Source organism: Drosophila subpulchrella, chromosome 2L (assembly GCF_014743375.2).
Source record: "Drosophila subpulchrella strain 33 F10 #4 breed RU33 chromosome 2L, RU_Dsub_v1.1 Primary Assembly, whole genome shotgun sequence".
In the NCBI taxonomy this organism is placed as follows: domain Eukaryota; kingdom Metazoa; phylum Arthropoda; class Insecta; order Diptera; family Drosophilidae; genus Drosophila; species Drosophila subpulchrella.
Window position 1 is genome coordinate 13,755,858 of NC_050610.1, and position 18,921 is coordinate 13,774,778.

The window sequence follows — 18,921 nt, forward strand, 5'->3', positions numbered from 1 at the left end:
CGGAATCGCAGTGGTCCACCTGCAAACCATCCTATGTATAGTATATCCCTCAAAAGTTCCCCCGCAGGTGCTCCATTGGCATCTGCCAACTCATGCGGCAAACTTTTAAAGACTCGCCACCGGCGGCAGAGGCCACTAATTGGTAGAAGTTCGACGTGCAAAATCAAAAGTTATAACTCACAGATAATTGGTGGGGTATGATGCTGCCAGGACCAGAAGCTATTGAGGGCAGTTTTCAGTTTACGATGGGCGAAGAAAAATCAACCGGAGATTAGTTTGGATGGAGTGGAAAGATTTGGATTGGATACTTTGCCTCCAAAGTTTGCATAAAAGTTTCAAGTTTTCTTAAAACATTCTAAATAATTGTCGATAAGGTGAAGTACTTTCATTTTTAAAGATAAGCTTCAAAAATGAAAATAAATATTGCTTCACAAAATTGAAAATGGAATAGCACAAAAAAAAAGTCGGCATACAGTATTTCGAAAAAAAGCAATTTGGTAGAAAATATGAAATATAGATATTATCTTTAAACATTTCACGTCAATAAAAACAAATATCATATCACAATTGTTATTGAACTATAATATTTAAATTTAATATTTTAGGGAAATATATTTGATGTAAAAATGAATACTTTGGACTTATTACGATTTATTAATCCCATTTCATACCAGAAAAAATAGCTGATGAAATTTATCACACGTTTATTCATGTTTTTTCTTCGTTAAAATAAATTGAAAACCCTATATTGCACAGTGGCAAAATGGTTCCAGTAAGGGATTCTCGATGCAGTCGTTGTTCTTGTTGCCATCATCGCCAACTCGAACCACTTCCCCCACGAGGGAAAGTTTTTTGCCCTGCCTGCGGGTCATTCCCTCGAAATAGGCCTTTCCCGGCTTGGTCTTCAATCGCACCACGATATCCCTGTCCTCATATTTTCGCTTCTCCCAATAGGGACCTTGCTCGGGATACGAGTTCTTGTGCCCCTTCTCGATGTAGTATTCATTATCCCTCTGGGGAGCAGCAAAATAGGCACTTTCAATAGAATCCAATTCCAAGGGAATACAAACGGGATACTCCGCCATCAACTGGTTGACATAATCAATGATAATGCTGGCCGCCTTTTTCACAACTCGATTACTCTCGGGAATGGAAACTTGCTTGTGACACAGACAGAATTCGCTGGGTATATGCGAAGTGTTGCAGGTCCTCCAGGGCGGAATGGGAAGAAAAAGGCTGACGGCCCTTGGGGTTTTCGAGCCCTTGAGTTTCCACAATTCCTCAGTCTTCTGGGCAATGGGCTTGTCATTCAGAGATTTCAGATCCAAGATATGTTTCAAGGTCTCGTGAAGATCGTAGGTGGTTATCAGACTATGGGCATTGCCAGCTAGGTTCCTAATGGCCGTGGGATACTTCTTCCTCATCCAATCGGGATAAAGAACAGATAAAAACGGCTGGCAGTCCTCAATCATTCCCTGAAAGCTTCTGCGAAAGCGACCCCATCGCAAGCCATGATCCGACATGAATAGTATGATGGTATTATTGGTAATACCGGAGTCATCTAGGCTCTTCAACAATCGCTCAAATCTTCCATCCGCAAGACGGGGAGAATTGAAGAACTCATGAAAGCCATTGGCCCACCAGTAGAATGAGAAGAACGGATAGCGCTGTTTGTGGGGCAGCAGACGGTCAATCATCTCCAAAAGGACATCCATGAAGGTCCTCTCTCCAACGCAATGGGTGTCCGCCACCGAACTGGACTGTCGCATGATATACATATCCACCATAAACTCGTGCAAATTGTTATCCGTGGTGGGACGCTTGAAGCCTGGCTTGCCATAATAAAACATTGAGTATATGGCCATATCCTCGGCAAAACTGGTATTATAGCCGGCCTTCTTGTACTCCTTCCAAATCAGTGGTAAATTATCCATATAATTCTGTCGCAGCCAAAACTTCTGCGACTCTGAGGCACTGAGACCCGTGAGTAAACCTATTAAATTCGGAAAGGTATTGGTACCGATCTTGTTGAAGCCCCAAAACTCCACATGCGACATATTCTGGTGCATATATCGCACCGTCTTCGGCATCTGGCGAAGCAAATTAAGATGCGATACGGAATCCAGGCCTAGGATCATCACGGAAATGGGTGGTGTCTCCTTATTTGAATATTTCTCCTCATCCCAGTACTTTAAAGTCGGTGGAGCTTTCTTAAGCAACTTTTCCGGTGGAGGTTGAACAAAGAAATGGGCATCTTCGTACAATGATTTGTTTGTAAAAATATTAATGCACCTTATTCGCAAATGCCTCACACCTTTGGGGACTTTCAGGGCATATGGAAACTCTAGAGGGAACTGGGTTCGATGTGAAAGCCTGGCCCTCCATCGTGATACGACGTCCATATGGAACCAAAAGCACTTTATCTGCCAGTCGTGAGTTAGATCGTTTTCCTCCAGAATCTTATCGATGTCGCGGATTAGCTTCAGGTACCACTCCCCGTTGGCCACCTCCGTTCGGAACCAAGTCTGATATGGGCACTCCAGGTAGAATCGCTCGTCCTTCCACTCCCAATCGGTGTATTTGGCGATTGTTGGGTTCATCACATCCATGGCTATAATGCGACATCCGTCTGTGTTCACGAAGAATGCATTGTGTATCCTTCCACCTGCCTCGTATATCTGTGTGTCCATAAAGAGCACCGTGTAGAGGATGAGGGCCGTCAGGATTACACCCAGGCCCAATTTGCGAAAGTTCCTTTCGCCCATGATAATATCAAAAATAGATCTCAAAATGGGGAGAAAGAATATTCAATTTTAGAAAATAAAATGAATGAGATAGGAAAGTCAAGGCTAACAACGATTCGAAATACGTTTTTTCAAGAAATCTATTTAAGGTAAGACCTATTACTACGTTTATACGTCCGGCTTATTCCAAGTAAAAGTTATCCATAGAACGAACCAAAATATCGCTATTGGTTTATATTTCACTGGGCGTTATTGCATGTACCCATTATAATCGAATACTGATACATACATATGTGATGTTATTGCCAAAAATCTCTTGATTTATCCTCATGCATACTGATCATGAGGGTTTTCTTTAAACAAAACTAGTAAAATTGTCATGAAAAATCTTTCTATTGTTATATTTACATTTAATGCTTATCTTCTGTCTTTGGTTGCGAAGTGAACTTCCCATGAGCGGCCGCAATATTTGCCGTCAAATAAATTCCCAACTCTCGGATCCACATCCACATCCACATCCAGCTGGTGGCTAACCAGGTGCCAACAGCCGTTTCGTTTGGTTCCACTGCAGTTGCTAAAGTCAGAAAAGAAATGCGACAGCTGCAAGTCATCAACTCGACAGCGCCAAGAGAATTCGCAACAAAGTGCCAAAAGAGCTTTTCCGTGGAAAAGTGGGGGAAAAATACGGGGGTTCTGCACTTCTGTCTCATATTTTTGTCATTTTCCCCGGCGCCATTTTGTTGGCTAGCAATTTAATTTCATATTTTATGCAGTCAAAATCCGCGCTGAGCATGCGACAAAAAAGGTTTTGGTCTTCTTGGTCCTTTGGTGCTGTTCCTAAATTTTGATATTGCTCCTTGCCAAACTGCAGCAGTCCCAAGGGATAAAGGGAGTGGGACTGGTGGAAGGTTAAGGTTCAGCAAGCTGACTTGCCTGGGGTCATAATGGAATCAGACCTGATGGCGTCATACCAATCTTTATTGGCCCTTCTGATCCCAAATGAATTATAAGCCACCCTGGCAATCTCTCTTTTTAAATAAGAAGTCAAATACATAAAGTTTTAAAAAATTGCATGTCACAATGTCAATCTCTTGAAGTCAAAAACATGATTAAAAATTCTAAAAAATACGTAAAGAGCGATAGTTTACTTCATGGATTTTTTTTCGCTTTAATAAATAAAAATGGTGACACAATGACCTGATAACATCAAAATAAATCGTTAAGCTCAAGAGTCTGAATCATCAATTCTTTCATTTCATTTAATGTTTTCTTTTCATTTCTTATCTGCTGATTTCGAATTAAAAAAAATGGAACATTGCGATAAGCAAATAAGTGCAAAATAGTTTTAAATGGAATTCCAATATAAACAAAACCATAAACACAAAATATACTAATAGAATTAAAAACGCTTTGTTTACTCTTCTCTGGGCTTAAATTGATCACTCATTAATAAAATGTAATACAACTGGGATGGTGCAAGTACAAAAGCATACAACAGCAAGAGTTTAAACTATTCCGGCTTTTTGGAGTTCAGCAATTCCCATGTGGGCACCTCGACGTATGGTGTAAAGTCATAGGTGATAATCTTGGGAGCCAGAAATCCGCCATAGCCATCACGGCCTTTGTAGTAAACTCCGATTCCGGAGAGCGGGACCATTGGTTCAGAAACCACTTCCTGAATGTCGATATAGGGCACAGTGGTCTGGGCAGCATCCTGGTTAAAGCCAGTGTTGGTAAAGTCGATATACTGGTTGTCACTAGGGTACGGTATCGAGGGGACAGACGATCGCGTGGGCACTTGCACGTCGTTTAGGGATAGTTTCACCCTACAAAATAAAAACAGCACTCAGGTAATACATTTTTTTGTATGTTACGCATTATAAAAACTGACCTTGGTTCATCGTCGCCCCCGGATAGCCAAAAGCTCGTTGTCTCCGGCTCGATGAGCTTTCCGTTTTCAAAATCGACTCTGCTGAATTGGGCCTCCAGTTGAAGATGGGTTCCGACCACTTGGAACCGCAGCCCGGTAACCACAGAGTTGTTGTTCGCCTCCACTTTGCCCAGATTTATGGATCTCTTCTCATAGGTCAACATGTGAAAGTCAACGTTTATCTTCACGTCCTCATCGGATATGGTGTACGCATCCACGGGTTTCCACTGAAGAGTGGCCTCATTAATGACTCCAAGGGGCAGAAGCTCGCCCTCCTGAATCTGCAGGTGAAATATGCGATTGCTCTTAGCAAATCGAAGGCCCGTCACGACTCTGTAAGATAGGTTTCGATTGATATTAGTAATGTTTCTCCTTTGGACTAGGTGAAATACCTGTTATTGTCCACATCAGCGATCACAGGTCGTAGGTTAAAGAACCGATCCGACTGGGGGGTTTGATCATCGCATAGGCAAACACAGTAGCTGCATTCCTGAAAAATCCACCGATTCCAACTTTTGGCACGATTTAACCACGTGTCACAGGATCCTTTCTGTCCATGAACAAGTCCACTTTCATACTGGATGAACTCGTACCGTCTGTTGGAGTTCTTATCCGCCTGACAAATCTGCATATCTGATTCCACATAGCGACAGTCGTACACTCCCCCGGCGCATTTTGGCTGCTCAGAACAGAACTTGTTGTCGAAACACCCCTGACTTCTGGAGGATGTGTAGTAGCCACAGTCACGACGGCAGGTTCCGTCGCTGTTCAGGTCCACCTCGTTCTCCACGTAGCCGTGCAGGAGGCGGGTGACCTCCTCGTAGGTGACCCCGGCCTCGTGTTGCCTTGGGTCGCACCGCCAAACGGAGCGATCTGCCTGACTCATCAAGTCCTTGATCCTTGGAAGAGTTCCGGGAGTCCTTCGCTGGTAAGCTTCCCGAGTAGCTTTCTCCTCCTCGATGGATCCTCCCTTTCCGAACTTCCTGAGCAACATCCAGGACCACTCTACCAAGGCGTGGGCCTTCAGTTCGAGTAGAATGTAGTCCACATAGAACGTGTAAAGAAATTGCTGAGGGGACTGTGGCGTTTTGCAAGTATAGAGTTGTAACTGCTAATGCGGTTTTTCGAAATAAGAAGTGTTTTTTATTTTAAGGGAAGTGTTTGATTACCTGGTTTCCCCTGGCTAGTTGGCCCATCAGGTCATCTTCTCCGAAGAGCTTTAGGTTTATCTTTTCCATAGCATGGAGATTATCATCTTCTTTGGTCGAAACCTGGGCTTCAGCCAAATTTATTTGTGTTACATTCTCAAACCTATCCATCTCGAACTTGTTTAAGTATTGGTAATGACGTGTTATCCAATCTATAGTATTATAGATATTTATCATATCCCTCACACATGGAATGCTTTCATTTAAATAGCCATTCGAACCTATGGCAAAGGCAGCGACATGTCTGTGCTGAGGTTTATTGGAAATGACTGAGATGATCCAAATTTTAAAGAAAAACTCACTCACCTGAACTACATTTAGCTGCTCCAATCTATTAACTTGCTTTAAGGTTTCTCTTAAATGCAACATTTCTTCGTCATCCATAAGATTATTTTTGTTGGCTTCTGTTAAATTTAGATAGGCCAAAAGCATGGAGAAATACAAAATATTTCCACATTTCATACTTTTTTGTACGAAATAAATTGCGCAACGTTAAATGATTTAGAGGCAAATAATCAATGACAATTTTTCTCTGGTGACTCCCTAATATATTGATAACAACTCGAGCTCTTCGACCGATCCGATCCGTTGTTTTGAATTTAATGAACAGCTTCCAGTTGTACGACTGCTCTTTATATCAGTTGAGATTCTTATCTGATCAATTCGGCTATGTTCGGCTATTTATGTGCCAATTGTTTTTAAATTTCTTATCTGATGTAACCAAAACACCACAGAATGAAATACCGATTATAATAAGCCTCCAAATAACTGATCTCCACTTGTATATCTCTTGTCGTATGAAATTCGACTAAAGAGTTAGACCAAGGTCGTTTACACAAGGCCAAATGAAAATAAAGAAGAGGGTACACTTAAAAACGATTCGTTTTTTTCAAAAAACAAAATTTTAATTCATGTTAACTAGTACCTACCCATTTAAGTGCCAATGATTCCTTATTATATGCAATTACAACAATAACCATAAAAAGGTTTAAAGTGGACAATCAACTGAAATAAAGCCACCACAGTCCATCGAAATAAAAAAGGTACTAGAAAGCTTAAGCTCATAATTAAATCTTTGTATTTTAAAAAGAAAAGACACATGCTGTGGATGTGAAACTATTCCGGGCTCTTGGAGTTCAGAGACTCCCACGTGGGCACCTGGACGTGTGGCATAAAGTCATAGGTGATAATCTTGGGTGCCAGAAATCCACCATATCCGTCACTGCCCTTGAAGTAAACTCCAATTCCGGAGAGTGGGACCACCGGTTCAGAAACCACTTCCTGGATGTCGATATAGGGCACAGTGGTCTGGGCAGCATCCTGGTCAAAGCCAGTGTTGGTAAATTCGATATACTGTTTGTCACTCGGGTAAGGTATCGAAGAGTCAGAGGATCGCGTGGGCACATGGGCGTCCCTTAGGGATATCTTCTTCCTAAGATAAGTATGGAAAAGAAATCAGGTAATATATTTATTTTAAAGATACATATAAAAACTTACCTTGGTTCATCGTAGCCCCCGGATAGCCAAGAGCTCGTTGTCTCCGGCTCGATGAGCTTTCCGTTTTCGAAATCAACTCTGCTGAATTGGGCCTCCAGTTGAAGATGGGTTCCGACCACTTGGAACCGCAGCCCGGTAACCACAGAGTTGTTGTTCGCCTCCACTTTGCCAAGATTAATGGATCTTTTCTCATAGGTCAACATGTGGAGGTCAACGTTTATCTTCACGTCCTCATCGGATATGGTGTACGCATCCACGGGTTTCCACTGAAGAGTGGCCTCATTAATGACTCCAAGGGGCAGGAGCTCGCCCTCCTGAATTTGCAGGTGAAATATGCGATTGCTCTTAACAAATCGAAGTCCCGTCACGATTCTGTAAGATATGGTTTCAGATATTTGTTGTAGGAAAATTGACAGAGAGCAAACCTGTTCTTCTCCACATCGGCGATCACAGGTCGCAGGTTAAAGAACCGATCCGACTTGGGGCTTTGATCATCGCATAGGCAAACACAGTAGCTGCATTCCTGGAAAATCCACCGATTCCAACTTTTGGCACGGTTTAACCACGTGTCACAGGATCCTTTCTGTCCATGAACAAGTCCACTTTCATACTGGATGAACTCGTACCGTCTGTTGGAGTTCTTATCCGCCTGACAAATCTGCATATCTGATTCCACATAGCGACAGTCGTACACTCCCCCGGCGCATTTTGGCTGCTCAGAACAGAACTTGTTGTCGAAACACCCCTGACTTCTGGAGGATGTGTAGTAGCCACAGTCACGACGGCAGGTTCCGTCGCTGTTCAGGTCCACCTCGTTCTCCACGTAGCCCTGCAGAAGGCGGGTGACCTCCTCGTAGGTGACCCCGGCCTCGTGTTGCCTTGGGTCGCACCGCCAAACGGAGCGATCTGCCTGACTCATCAAGTCCTTGATCTTTGGAAGAGTTCCGGAAGTCCTTCGCTGGTAAGCTTTCCGAGTAGCTTTCTCCTCCTCGATGGATCCTCCCTTTCCGAACTTCCTGAGCAACATCCAGGACCACTCTACCAAGGCGTGGGCCTTTAGTTCTAGTAGAATGTAGTCCACATAGAACGTGTAAAGAAATTGCTGAGGGGATTGTGGCGTTTTGCAAGTAGAGATGTGCCATAGCTAATACGTTTTTTTTCGGAATAGAAGGTATTTTTTATTTCAAGGGAAATTATTTAGTTACCTGGTTACCCCTTGCCAGGTAGTCGATCAAGTTATCCTTGAAGAGTTTGAGGTAAATATTTTCTATTAATTGAAAATTCTGCTCGCGCCCAATCGAAACCTGTGCCTCAGCCAAATTTATTTGCGTATCGTTTTCAAATTTCATCGACTCGTACCGTCTCATATCCCCGTATAGTTCTGAAATCCAACCCTCTATATTATAGAAATCTGTAAGGTAGCCGGAGTGTAAAGCAAAGGCAGGTCCATGTCTATGCTGAGGTGTATTAAGTATTACTGCCGCGATCAGAATTAGAAGAATGTGGACTCACCTGAACTATATTCAGATTGTTCAATCTATCAATTTGCTTATAGATTTTTCCCAAATGCAACATTTCTTCTTCGTTCATAAAATTAAAATTTTGCTTGCCTTCTGTGGGCTTCTGAAAGGTCAATAACATGACCAAAATGGAAATAAATCTTCGTTTCATGGCTGCTTTTTCTTTTAGGAAAAGAGAACGAAGATAGTCAGTGTTTCTCCCAACAGTATGATTTAATAATCAAGCTTCTCGACCGATCCAATTTGATGTTTTGAATTAAATGAACATCCGACTGTACGGCTGCTCTATATTTCAACAGAAATTCCAATCTGACCAAATCGGCTGCTGCCTATTAATGTGCCAAATTGTTCTCATTTATATACGTATTGGACCTTATGTCTTATCAGTTATTCCATTATCAAGCTCAAATTTACTAAAAGAGCCAGAAGAGCCAGAGCTTATGAATGATAGCACTACACCCAAACAAAAATGTTGAATTATTTAATATGGACTTTTAACCTTAAAAGAGTTTCAGTCAGAATTGCGTACCGAAACCATATCCTTAAACTTAATTGTGAGCCAGAGGGCGAAAAACAGTTGCTTGTTTGTTGTTGTTTGAGAACTGAAAAATGTTGGTCAAAATGTAAAGTCGAACATCTGGTCTTGCCCTTTTATAAGTGAATTATAAGCTAAACGAAATGCGAGTGGAATTTAGTTGCGATTCAGATGGACTGCCTGACTGGGCCAAACTTTGGTCTGAATCTAATTTATCTGCAGATGGCCAGGGGGGAATTTTCAAATTTCCATTATTTAATTCGACCCGAGGCAAGAATTGTTAATAAACTTTCAGTTTATTTTGTGGCAGAGACTTGAAATAACTTATTGCCTCCTGATAAAGCACTCTATTAAGTTGCGAATCAAGGCTCCAAAAGTGCGACTGGTTAATGTTTCGACTCCCTGTCGATTTATTTAAGTTTACTACCCGAACAGGTCCCTAATGAGCCCCACTGCGTATGAGCAATATTTGTCTAAATTATGCTCCTTATTTTTTGCACTTTCTCGCCCAAATTGCTTGCAGTCAATTTGTTCAAACGCTTGGCTGCTTCTCGGCCATCACGATAATGTTGATGATGATGGATTTATGTCTGCCATTTGTTTTAGCTTGCCGTAATTTTTTGTTTTAGCCATCTCCCTTTTTTTTCTACCGTTTTGACTTTGGCGTTTGTTGGCTGTTGTGCGTCGGCTGTCATCGCCAGCAAAGCGAAAAGTGAAGAGTGAAATGTGAGATGGCTGCGCAAAAATGCCATAAATCAATTTTCACAATTCACAAATTGCCCCAGTACAAAAAATTCGACAGGCCTTGCAAGCTGAGAATGTTTTTTCCCCAGGATTAATTGAAAGAACAGCAGCTCTTAGTCTCCATGGAAGTTGACTGGGTAAAAGCTGCTTTAAGGTGGAATCAACAAGAACTGGCAGGAAATTGAAGTAAATTGCCAAGTTAAGTGCGGGATAAGCTGAAATCGCAAAACATCTTAAGATCACAAAGGTTAAAGGTCAGGGAATCAGGTAAAGGAATGAAGTACTGTTTAGCACTTAAAATAGTTAAATAATATTAAAAATATATCACATTTTTGTATAAAAGATAAAATTAATAATGATTCAAAATGCAGGAAAAAACATTTCCTTACATTCAAATACTTTAAAAAATTATAAATCCTAGATATAAAAAAAGTAACAGTCACTCATAATTAGAACAAGAAATCTGTTCAAATTGGGAGTATGAAAAAAATTGACTGTTCCTAAAATCCTTCATCATTCTGTTGACGTTTGACATTTTATATATATATTTGACATACTCATCATTAAAACCGAAACTGTGTAAAAATGCCACCAGTTAGGCACTAATGCGGCTTTAAATATGGCAAAAATAGGGACCGCATTCAGGGCCAAAAACAACAGCAATCAGGACCGAGTAAGGGAAACTGAGCAGCGCCGCCAAGAACATAAAAAGCCAAATTAGCCATGTTTCACATCAAAGTGCGCATTAAATCCGAGACGATAATCACACACACGCCGCACGCACACACACACACATAGGCACATATGGGGAAGACGTCGTCCTTTTGGGTCTTGGTATGCGTAAGGACATACAAAAAACATAATTAACCGCGACCTGACGACAACAACAACCACATCAGAACAACGTAAAAGCGACGAGGACGACGTCGGCGACCTACAAAAAGCCGTCAGCCTAAGGGATCCAGAAAATACACTGGGATAAATACCTTTACAAAATTGGGAATATATTTTAATTAAATTTGCAATAAATTAGGTTATTTTTTATACAAAAACCAACTGTCTTTATATAAATTAGCCATTTTTATGACTAAAAGTTCAACATACGATTATGATAACAACTGTTTCTTAAAATATAATGTTTCTCAATATATTAAAAATATAAGTAATAACAAAAAAATAATAAATTTGTAAATATGTTAATGTCTATTTATACAGTACAGTAAATAAAATACTTCTCATGATTCAAATAAGAAATTCAAATTATTCCTAATTTATTAATTTTAGCCATCTAAGTAAGGCTCTGGAAAATCCAGTTACAATTCCGTTTGCGCCAAATCCATTAACCCACTAATCCATAATCGTTCACGAATGGAAAATCACTTTTAAATACAATTTTCGTTTAACATTTTAAGAATATGATACCAATAACGTTAATTTCTCCAAGTGTAATCCCTTGCGCACTTGGCCAGCGTTTTCCGCCCTTTTCCCATTTCCCCCGTGGCATCAGGTTAATGTGACGAGCACAGCTGCTGCCTCTCGGTGTCGCTGGGGGGCGATGCCAGCGGAGCTCGAGCCGACATTTTTGCAAATTACACACTTTTGAATATAAAGTACTCGCATAACGCACCCGAGACAGCCAGTCTGTGGCCACTTTTAATGGGCCGAGCCAGAGTTTTGCCTGAAATTTATTTGCAAACTCCCGAACCGAACCCGAGGCTGCTGGGTCTCTCATAGTCTAGACATCGCCGGCAAAATGCCTTTGGGTCAACTCTTTAGATCGCAAATTGCATGCCCCCACTCCTCCAGCTCTGAATTGCAATTAAGCCTGATATATGAGACAAAACTGGTTCAGCTTTCGCTTCGTTTCGTTTCGTTTCGCTTTGTTTCGTGTCATTCTGGGTAACATGGATTTATGAATTCCAAAAAAGCCATTGGGCATTGGTATATGTGAAATGGCCTCCAATGCTGGCCCAGCCCAATGCCATTTGTAAATCAAATTTTGGCCAGGCAAAAACATCAAAATGTTTCCATACCCCTCGAAAAAAAAAGAAATTATTGCCAAAATGGTTGCATGACATTTGACTTGTCGCAATGCTCGTTGCCAAATTTAAGCCTCTTTCTACGGAAAATACGAGAAAATCTGGAAAATGTTGTTGCACACAGGGAACTGTGTGGAAATATGTATGGCACATACAAATTGAGTTAACGTGAGTGATATGTGGGAATGGAAACATATAGAATGATTTTTAAAAATATATTCATTCTAAGGGTTTTCCAAATTTAATTAACTTTAAGGACTTTAAAGCTATCTATTTTTATGCTACCTTATAAAAGTAGATAATTAAATAAATTGTTGGTTAACTTTAATTTATTTATATTTGTCTAAGTCTTTCCTTGATAGAATATAATCCCTTGTAAGTACAAAAATCAAATCTCAACCAATATATTTATTTGTTTATTTTTAATTAATAAATTAAAATACATATTATTTTATTTATATTTGCCTTAGCCTTTCCTTGATTGAATATAAACCTTTGTATATACACAACTTAAACAAATAATTAAATTCATTTTTGCAAGCTCACCTAGCCTCTGAAAATTATAGTTACAATTTCTTTACTGGCAGTTTTATTCACTCACTTGTCCATAATTGTCCATGAATGGCAAATCACTCCCGAATGCAATCAAATTAAATTAAGCCAAGTGCAGTTTAATCCTTTTACAAACACATTAAAATGTAGCCAGCAGCTGTTGAGCCACTGCCATTGTTCCCAGGAACAAAAAATAAAATAGAAGGGATTGGGAAGTGGAAAACAAGAGATGGCAAAAGAATTAAAAAGAAAGCGAACCATTTAATGATAATTACAGCGACCATTAGCAATTGTCTGGCGGCAATAATAACAAAGTGAACATAAAAACCAGACTGCGAAATGAGGTGGAGGAAAGGAATCTCAAATGCAGGGTCTAGATGGGCGGGAAAAATCTGTGGGGGGGCGGCGGGATGAGTTGGAAAATCAAGGGACCAAAGCGTGACGCGCTTTTCAATTACCACGGCGCACCCGGCTCAATCTAATGAATTGTTAAATTATGTAATGAAGCGTGTACTTTAGATAAATGAAAACTAATTAAATTAACTCCCGCAAGCGGCGATTGGCAGAGAGCAAAGTCAACTTTTGGCCAGAAAGAAGGAGGATCCTTTTCCTTTTTAGCCGGAATGCAATTGAAGCGAATTTAATTTGTGCTGTTTGCAAACATTTTAGTTCCGAAATTGGAAAACTAATTGTTTGCCACACTCGCACAAGCATTTTGCCTGGGTAAATACCAAAAACCCAGATTCCGAGTAGTGTTTTCTGGCAATTAGGCACGTTCCATGGCATAAGCTCTTGTGGTTAATTGCCTTTCACCTCGAACACATCTCTTATGGCCACCCCACCCCATCTTTTTTTACCCTACCACCTGTTTTGGTCTATTCTGCATTTAATGAGTCATTCGATTCGATTTCGAATGGGTCACGTAAAACATTAAAATGAATGAATGACAGTGGATGAGGAGGGGGGTCTCAAGAACCCGAGAAAACAGGGGGTTCGAGCATCGTTTGCACATGACAACCAGATGGTAATAAATTTAGAGTTTGGCAAAAATTATGGAGGCAGCCATAAATGGCAAAGTCAAGGGGGCGTGGCTAACTGGAATTGGACAATGCACAAGTAATGACAAAACGACATTAAAAAGGAGCCATAAAGGGTTTTTTGTAATATGTTTAATTGGGGACTACAAATAAGGAATGTACAGATAAAATGCAGAGAAAATGATTAAGTACCCTTTCAGTTATTATATTCCAAACGAGCCATTAATTATACCCTCATTTAAAAGTTGAATGAATAATTACCACAATTTTTAAGCAGCAGTAAAGGGATCATAAATAATGAAATAATCATCGATACAGAACACTACTTATGTAACATGGTACACATTACCAATTATATGATGATATGTTGAGTAAGGGCTATTGTTAAATTAATTTTATTTACTTTGGCCTGCATTAAATATAAAATCAAAGAGAAATCGTTACATAATTTATGCAAATGTTTTATTTTAGGACACTGGAATCTTGGACTGGCTCTCCGTTCTTCCTCATTTCATCCTCTTAAGGACTCCCTTCCACTTGTTATTATAGGTCCCCTGTTGTTGTTAACTTTTCAGACCTTTTGTCACCTTTGCGCTTGATCAAATTCAACACTTCAAATAACACTTTGCCAAATGTTGTTCTTGGTACTTGGAAGTGAGTGTGTGTGTGAGTGTTGTCCTTTTGCACATTTGACTGAATTTGAAGTGTGTGCTTAACAATTTTTGGACAACTTTTTTAAATTCCTGAAGCACGTCGATTGCCGAAACTTTGGCGCTGGCAAAAAGTAATTTTGATTTTATTAGCTGTGTAGCACCTGACGGCATTCCCTGTCCTTTTTTCGCCCTCTTTGTCACTTCTTGTCTTTCAGCTTTCAGCTTTTCAATTCAATTTCAGTCAATTGCGTGTTTGGCGCAAAGTTTTTCCCACACACACACCAATACAATGGAAAAGCCGAATCACCCGAAGCCCTGAAAATTCGGCGACAACTTGACAAAGTCAACAGCTTGATGGGCAAAAAGAGCCAAGAATAAAAAAAAGAAAGGAAAAACACGACAAACAATTTGTTGTTATCGACATTTGCCGTTGTCGATATTTTCCTGTCAAAGCGGTCGGTGAAAAAACTAGAAGACAAGACGGGGAAAACTTTCAGACTTTTCAAATGCCAAGGGCTCGGTCAAACGGCAAAAAGAAAGGCGGGGAAATTAATTAAATCTCAACCAATGGGAAGTATAAAAAAGGAGCCGAGTATTTGTTAGGTAACTATAAACCTTTAAGGAGCAAAGGGTAGACTTTTAAACAAATATAATAATAAATTTATTTATTTAAAAGGTAATTTAATTTGGTAATAGGAAAACGTATTATTGTGCATCTGGTGTTAGCTTTTTATTGCCTTTCAGGAGCTCAAAATACAAGTAATTTTCCCAAAGTAACATGTTTATAATACTAGGTACATTGACTATACCCCTCTTTTAGTTTGGAAGTTAAAGAACGAAATATAATTTTATTGCCAAACTAAAAGAAAGGTACATTCAAAGCACATTCAACTCAGTTGTTTTGCTCCGTTTGGCAAACATTTTCCGACTCTTGATCGATTTCAAGATCCTCACTGGAGTTCTCCACGTCCCCATCAATCAGATATCCCACGATATCAAACTCGGCCTTGAGGCTTCGTTCCCAACGATTGATTACATCATTGGCGCAGACGCCCATGGAACGGCAGGCAATATTGAGGACCTTATTGGCATTGCAACCGGCTAGGAAAAAGTAGGGACCATGGCAGCTAAACTTTTCCCGACCCGGACTCAGGTCATAGATCAGGCCATTCAAGGCGGTATAAATAGGCAGATCTGGGTTCAAGCCATCGAAGGCAGTTAGTTCCATTGAGGTGAGCAGCACCACCTCATTTCCCTTGGGCAAAAGCTCAATGTCATCTATGGGCTCTGAATCCTTAACTTCCTTCGATGCTACGTATATTTCGGAATCTCTCTTGAACTTGCCATAAATTTGCGACAACTTTGTTGTGGCTAAGTAGCCCAGCAAAAAGGATATTACCGCCTGACCAAGAGGACTTTTCAGCAGTCTAGAGATTGTCTCCAAATTGGGACTTAGTTCTGAAAAAAATGAAGGTTCGAAGATTTTATATAATAATATTTAAATATTTTTATTTATAATTTTACTTACTTGCTGCATATAATTCACCCAGTAGCAGCATTTTCGACTTTTACACCTTTTTTTTTTAACTATACTTTAAATCTGTTTATGTAGTTTTCGTGCTTAGCATTTCATTAATTTTGAAAGATTCTGTCAAAATGAATTTGAGTGCAAACTCCCCGGCCATTTGATCATACTCAATTAAGCCGAGTTAAGAACAATTTACCGCAGTGCGGAGCAAATAAAAATGTTAAGCCACCTGCTGCCAAGCTCATTTACATCATTCATATAAATTACATGCACCAAAAAGAAAAAGAAAAAATATGTAATGTGTGTTAATTTAACAACAAAAATTGTGATGAACTATTGTGTTGAAGACTCTAGATACAATATTAAAGAAATTGAAAGGTATTTCAAAATTTTAACTCATTTAGTATATATTCTTAATAAAAATATTAATAACTTGGTTTAGTTGAACAATAATTTTACTTGGTAAAAGCCAAAAAAATCTTTGTCTTAAACTTGATTAAATTTTCAGTTTGAGATTAAAATGTTGTTCTTGATAGCTTTTTTGTTCAGTGTAGTACATTCATATAGGGTTTGTGTCTGCGCCATTTGCTATTAACATTAATGCCAAATGCTGTCGTAAAAAATGGCGCATATAAACATTTTCATGTGTGTGTCGCCAGTCTGCTGTCAGTTGCTGTTTTTATCAAATTGGTTGTACTTGGACTTTAATATGACTTAATAAGCTCATTACAATTTTTGCGCTACGAGTATGTGAGTGTGTGTGTCCCGCCAACAAAGTGTAATTTTGTGCCAGGAGAGTGTTCTGGGATAAATACATACGGACGCATATGTAAATACAAGTACAACTGCAGGGCAACTGGCAGGACGAAGAAGTCCTGCGCAGATTTTGGTCGGATTTAAGCGATACCCTGGGATTGCTCAATTGCCCGGAAAGCTGAAATTGGTCTGTTGAGGCTCTTTCGTTCAACTGAGCATTTATTACAGCTGTTATTTAAGTGATTTTTTTTATTTCATATTTATTGTGAGTTTAGTGTGTTTACCATATTCTTGAAGCACGACATTTTGCTTGTAACTTAATAATAATAATAATAATAATAATCATGTCATTATTATATAATAATAATAATATTCTATAATTTTATAATATAAATAAAATTATTCATTAGGAAATTATAAAATTACAGTGGTCGGCATAAGTATTTTGACAAAACAAAAGTTAAATATACGCATAACTTGAATTTACTTCTTGTAAACTATAGGCACCAATGGAAAGGTAATTTAAATGCCGTTTGAATAATACAATACATTTCTTAACCCATTCAGTATTTATTGAAAAGGACGAATTTGTGTAAATCAACTTTTAAATTTTTTTTTAAAACTTTTTTCTTCGACTTGAAAATTTAAATTTTTTGATGCAAAAAGTTTCTTCAAACAAAAATAATAGTAACTGCAAAAAGAATTTTTCAAAAATCATTTTTCTTATATTTTTTATGATTTTTTGAAAAGGCTTAAAAACATGCATTTGAGCCATATTTTTCTCTTTTTCATACAAATTTTTTCCGACATTGTCACCTTCAAAAAATCATAAAAAATATAAGCAAAATGATTTTTGAAAAATTATTTTTGCAGTTACTATTATTTTTGTTTGAAGAAACTTTTTGCATCAAAAAATTTAAATTTTCAAGTCGAAGAAAAAAGTTTTAAAAAAAAATTTAAAAGTTGATTTACACAAATTCGTCCTTTTCAATAAATACTGAATGGGTTAAGAAATGTATTGTATTATTCAAACGGCATTTAAATTACCTTTCCATTGGTGCCTATAGTTTACAAGAAGTAAATTCAAGTTATGCGTATATTTAACTTTTGTTTTGTCAAAATACATATGCCGACCAGTGTATATTGTATATTATTTATTTTAATTTTTATTTTTAGTGATCTTTATTTCCATTGCATAATTCAATAGTACATTTTTCACAAAATTAATTTATTTTTTCCGCTACTTTCTCTATCTTTTAAGATTTTTTTAATAATTATATTAATTCTACTGAGTATTTCCTAACTCAACATGTGTTTTAATCCATACTATCTTCCTAGTTCGACTTTCATTTTCGCTTCCTTTATAAAGTACCATAATACCCGATCGATACCCTGGCGATAACCGTAGCTGGAATCAAGAGAAAACTGGAAAGCGTAGCGCCGTTTCGTTTCCGCCTTATGCTCGCATTAAAATTTGCATAACGTTGATTTTGTTGCGAGCACATTACGCATACGCCGCGTGTGACGTTGGTTCAAATTGCTTTGGGCACTCGGTTTGCGGCTGGCTGCTTCCTTTGCCTGTTTGGTCCTTGTTGTTATTTTGCCTTCCTTCCGCGCCTTTTTTTTTCGCTTATTTTAATTTAATAAATTAAAACATATTTCGCATGCTGTTCAAATATAATTACATTTCCTTCAGACCGCGCTGCGCTTCCGCTCAGCCAGGCCTTCTTTTAATTAAAAATAAAAATCACACAGAAATACAGAAAAAGAGCAGGAATCTCTTTAAAGTTCCTGTGGCTGCCGCTGCCATTTCTGCTGGTTATTAATAAACTTTTCAATTGCCCACCAACTGCGAGGGCAGCTGTGTCGTATTAACTTTGTCTGCCAGCCAGCCGCTCCCCCTTCTCCACACCGCCCCCTTTCACCACTGTCTCTTGTTTGGCTTATTAGTCCCGCTCTGCTGAAATTTGCTTTGGCAAATGTCGGAAATCCGAATGCCAACAAAAAAAAAAGAAGAAAAATCACAAAATTTCTACCACAAAGTGCCAAAGCTCATAAGCCCACAAACAGCATAAAAAGGCTGCGGCACCGGGAGAAGTTCAAAGTATGCGGATGCTGCTTATTATTCGAGTTAATTAAAGCAAATTTCAAAAGGATTAAATTGCCAGCAGATTTGCT

General features: G+C 39.0%; 4 protein-coding genes across 4 annotated transcripts; all 4 read right to left on the reverse strand.

Annotated features, from left to right (window-relative positions):
- Nucleotides 1-687: 687 nt before the first annotated feature.
- Nucleotides 688-2,840, reverse strand: LOC119547172. Its single transcript, XM_037853902.1, has one exon. The coding sequence runs from the start codon at nt 2,763-2,765 to the stop codon at nt 744-746; it is 2,022 nt and encodes a 673-aa protein (XP_037709830.1). The 5' UTR covers nt 2,766-2,840; the 3' UTR covers nt 688-743.
- Nucleotides 2,841-4,179: 1,339 nt separating this feature from the next.
- LOC119546293 lies at nt 4,180-5,912 on the reverse strand. Its single transcript, XM_037852474.1, has 4 exons — nt 5,844-5,912; nt 5,067-5,752; nt 4,636-5,007; nt 4,180-4,570 (listed from the first exon to the last, which is right to left on the reverse strand). The coding sequence occupies exons 1-4, from the start codon at nt 5,910-5,912 to the stop codon at nt 4,255-4,257; spliced, it is 1,443 nt and encodes a 480-aa protein (XP_037708402.1). The 3' UTR covers nt 4,180-4,254.
- Nucleotides 5,913-6,998: 1,086 nt separating this feature from the next.
- On the reverse strand, nt 6,999-8,954 carry LOC119546295. The gene is made up of 5 exons (XM_037852479.1): nt 8,892-8,954; nt 8,585-8,836; nt 7,805-8,523; nt 7,380-7,751; nt 6,999-7,314 (listed from the first exon to the last, which is right to left on the reverse strand). The coding sequence occupies exons 1-5, from the start codon at nt 8,952-8,954 to the stop codon at nt 6,999-7,001; spliced, it is 1,722 nt and encodes a 573-aa protein (XP_037708407.1).
- Nucleotides 8,955-15,287: 6,333 nt separating this feature from the next.
- On the reverse strand, nt 15,288-16,126 carry LOC119547800 (neudesin). Its single transcript, XM_037854817.1, has 2 exons — nt 15,988-16,126; nt 15,288-15,917 (listed from the first exon to the last, which is right to left on the reverse strand). Exons 1-2 carry the CDS (start codon nt 16,016-16,018, stop codon nt 15,352-15,354), a joined length of 597 nt encoding a protein of 198 aa, XP_037710745.1. The 5' UTR covers nt 16,019-16,126; the 3' UTR covers nt 15,288-15,351.
- Nucleotides 16,127-18,921: the final 2,795 nt, after the last annotated feature.

Excerpts from the sequence above, each read along its gene's own strand:
- LOC119547172 (XM_037853902.1), bottom strand. The coding sequence starts at position 2,765 with ATGGGCGAAAGGAACTTTCGCAAATTGGGCCTGGGTGTAATCCTGACG.
- LOC119546295 (XM_037852479.1), bottom strand. The coding sequence starts at position 8,954 with ATGTTGCATTTGGGAAAAATCTATAAGCAAATTGATAGATTGAACAAT. Across the intron at positions 8,837-8,891 it reads ACAATCTGAATATAGTTCAG|CATAGACATGGACCTGCCTT; the intron begins GTGAGTCCACAT and ends AATACACCTCAG. Across the intron at positions 8,524-8,584 it reads ACCTGGCAAGGGGTAACCAG|CTATGGCACATCTCTACTTG; the intron begins GTAACTAAATAA and ends AAAACGTATTAG.
- LOC119546293 (XM_037852474.1), bottom strand. The coding sequence starts at position 5,912 with ATGGAAAAGATAAACCTAAAGCTCTTCGGAGAAGATGACCTGATGGGC. Across the intron at positions 5,008-5,066 it reads GCTGATGTGGACAATAACAG|AGTCGTGACGGGCCTTCGAT; the intron begins GTATTTCACCTA and ends CCTATCTTACAG. Across the intron at positions 4,571-4,635 it reads GGGGGCGACGATGAACCAAG|GGTGAAACTATCCCTAAACG; the intron begins GTCAGTTTTTAT and ends TTTATTTTGTAG.
- LOC119547800 (XM_037854817.1), bottom strand. The coding sequence starts at position 16,018 with ATGCTGCTACTGGGTGAATTATATGCAGCAA. Across the intron at positions 15,918-15,987 it reads GGGTGAATTATATGCAGCAA|AACTAAGTCCCAATTTGGAG; the intron begins GTAAGTAAAATT and ends CATTTTTTTCAG.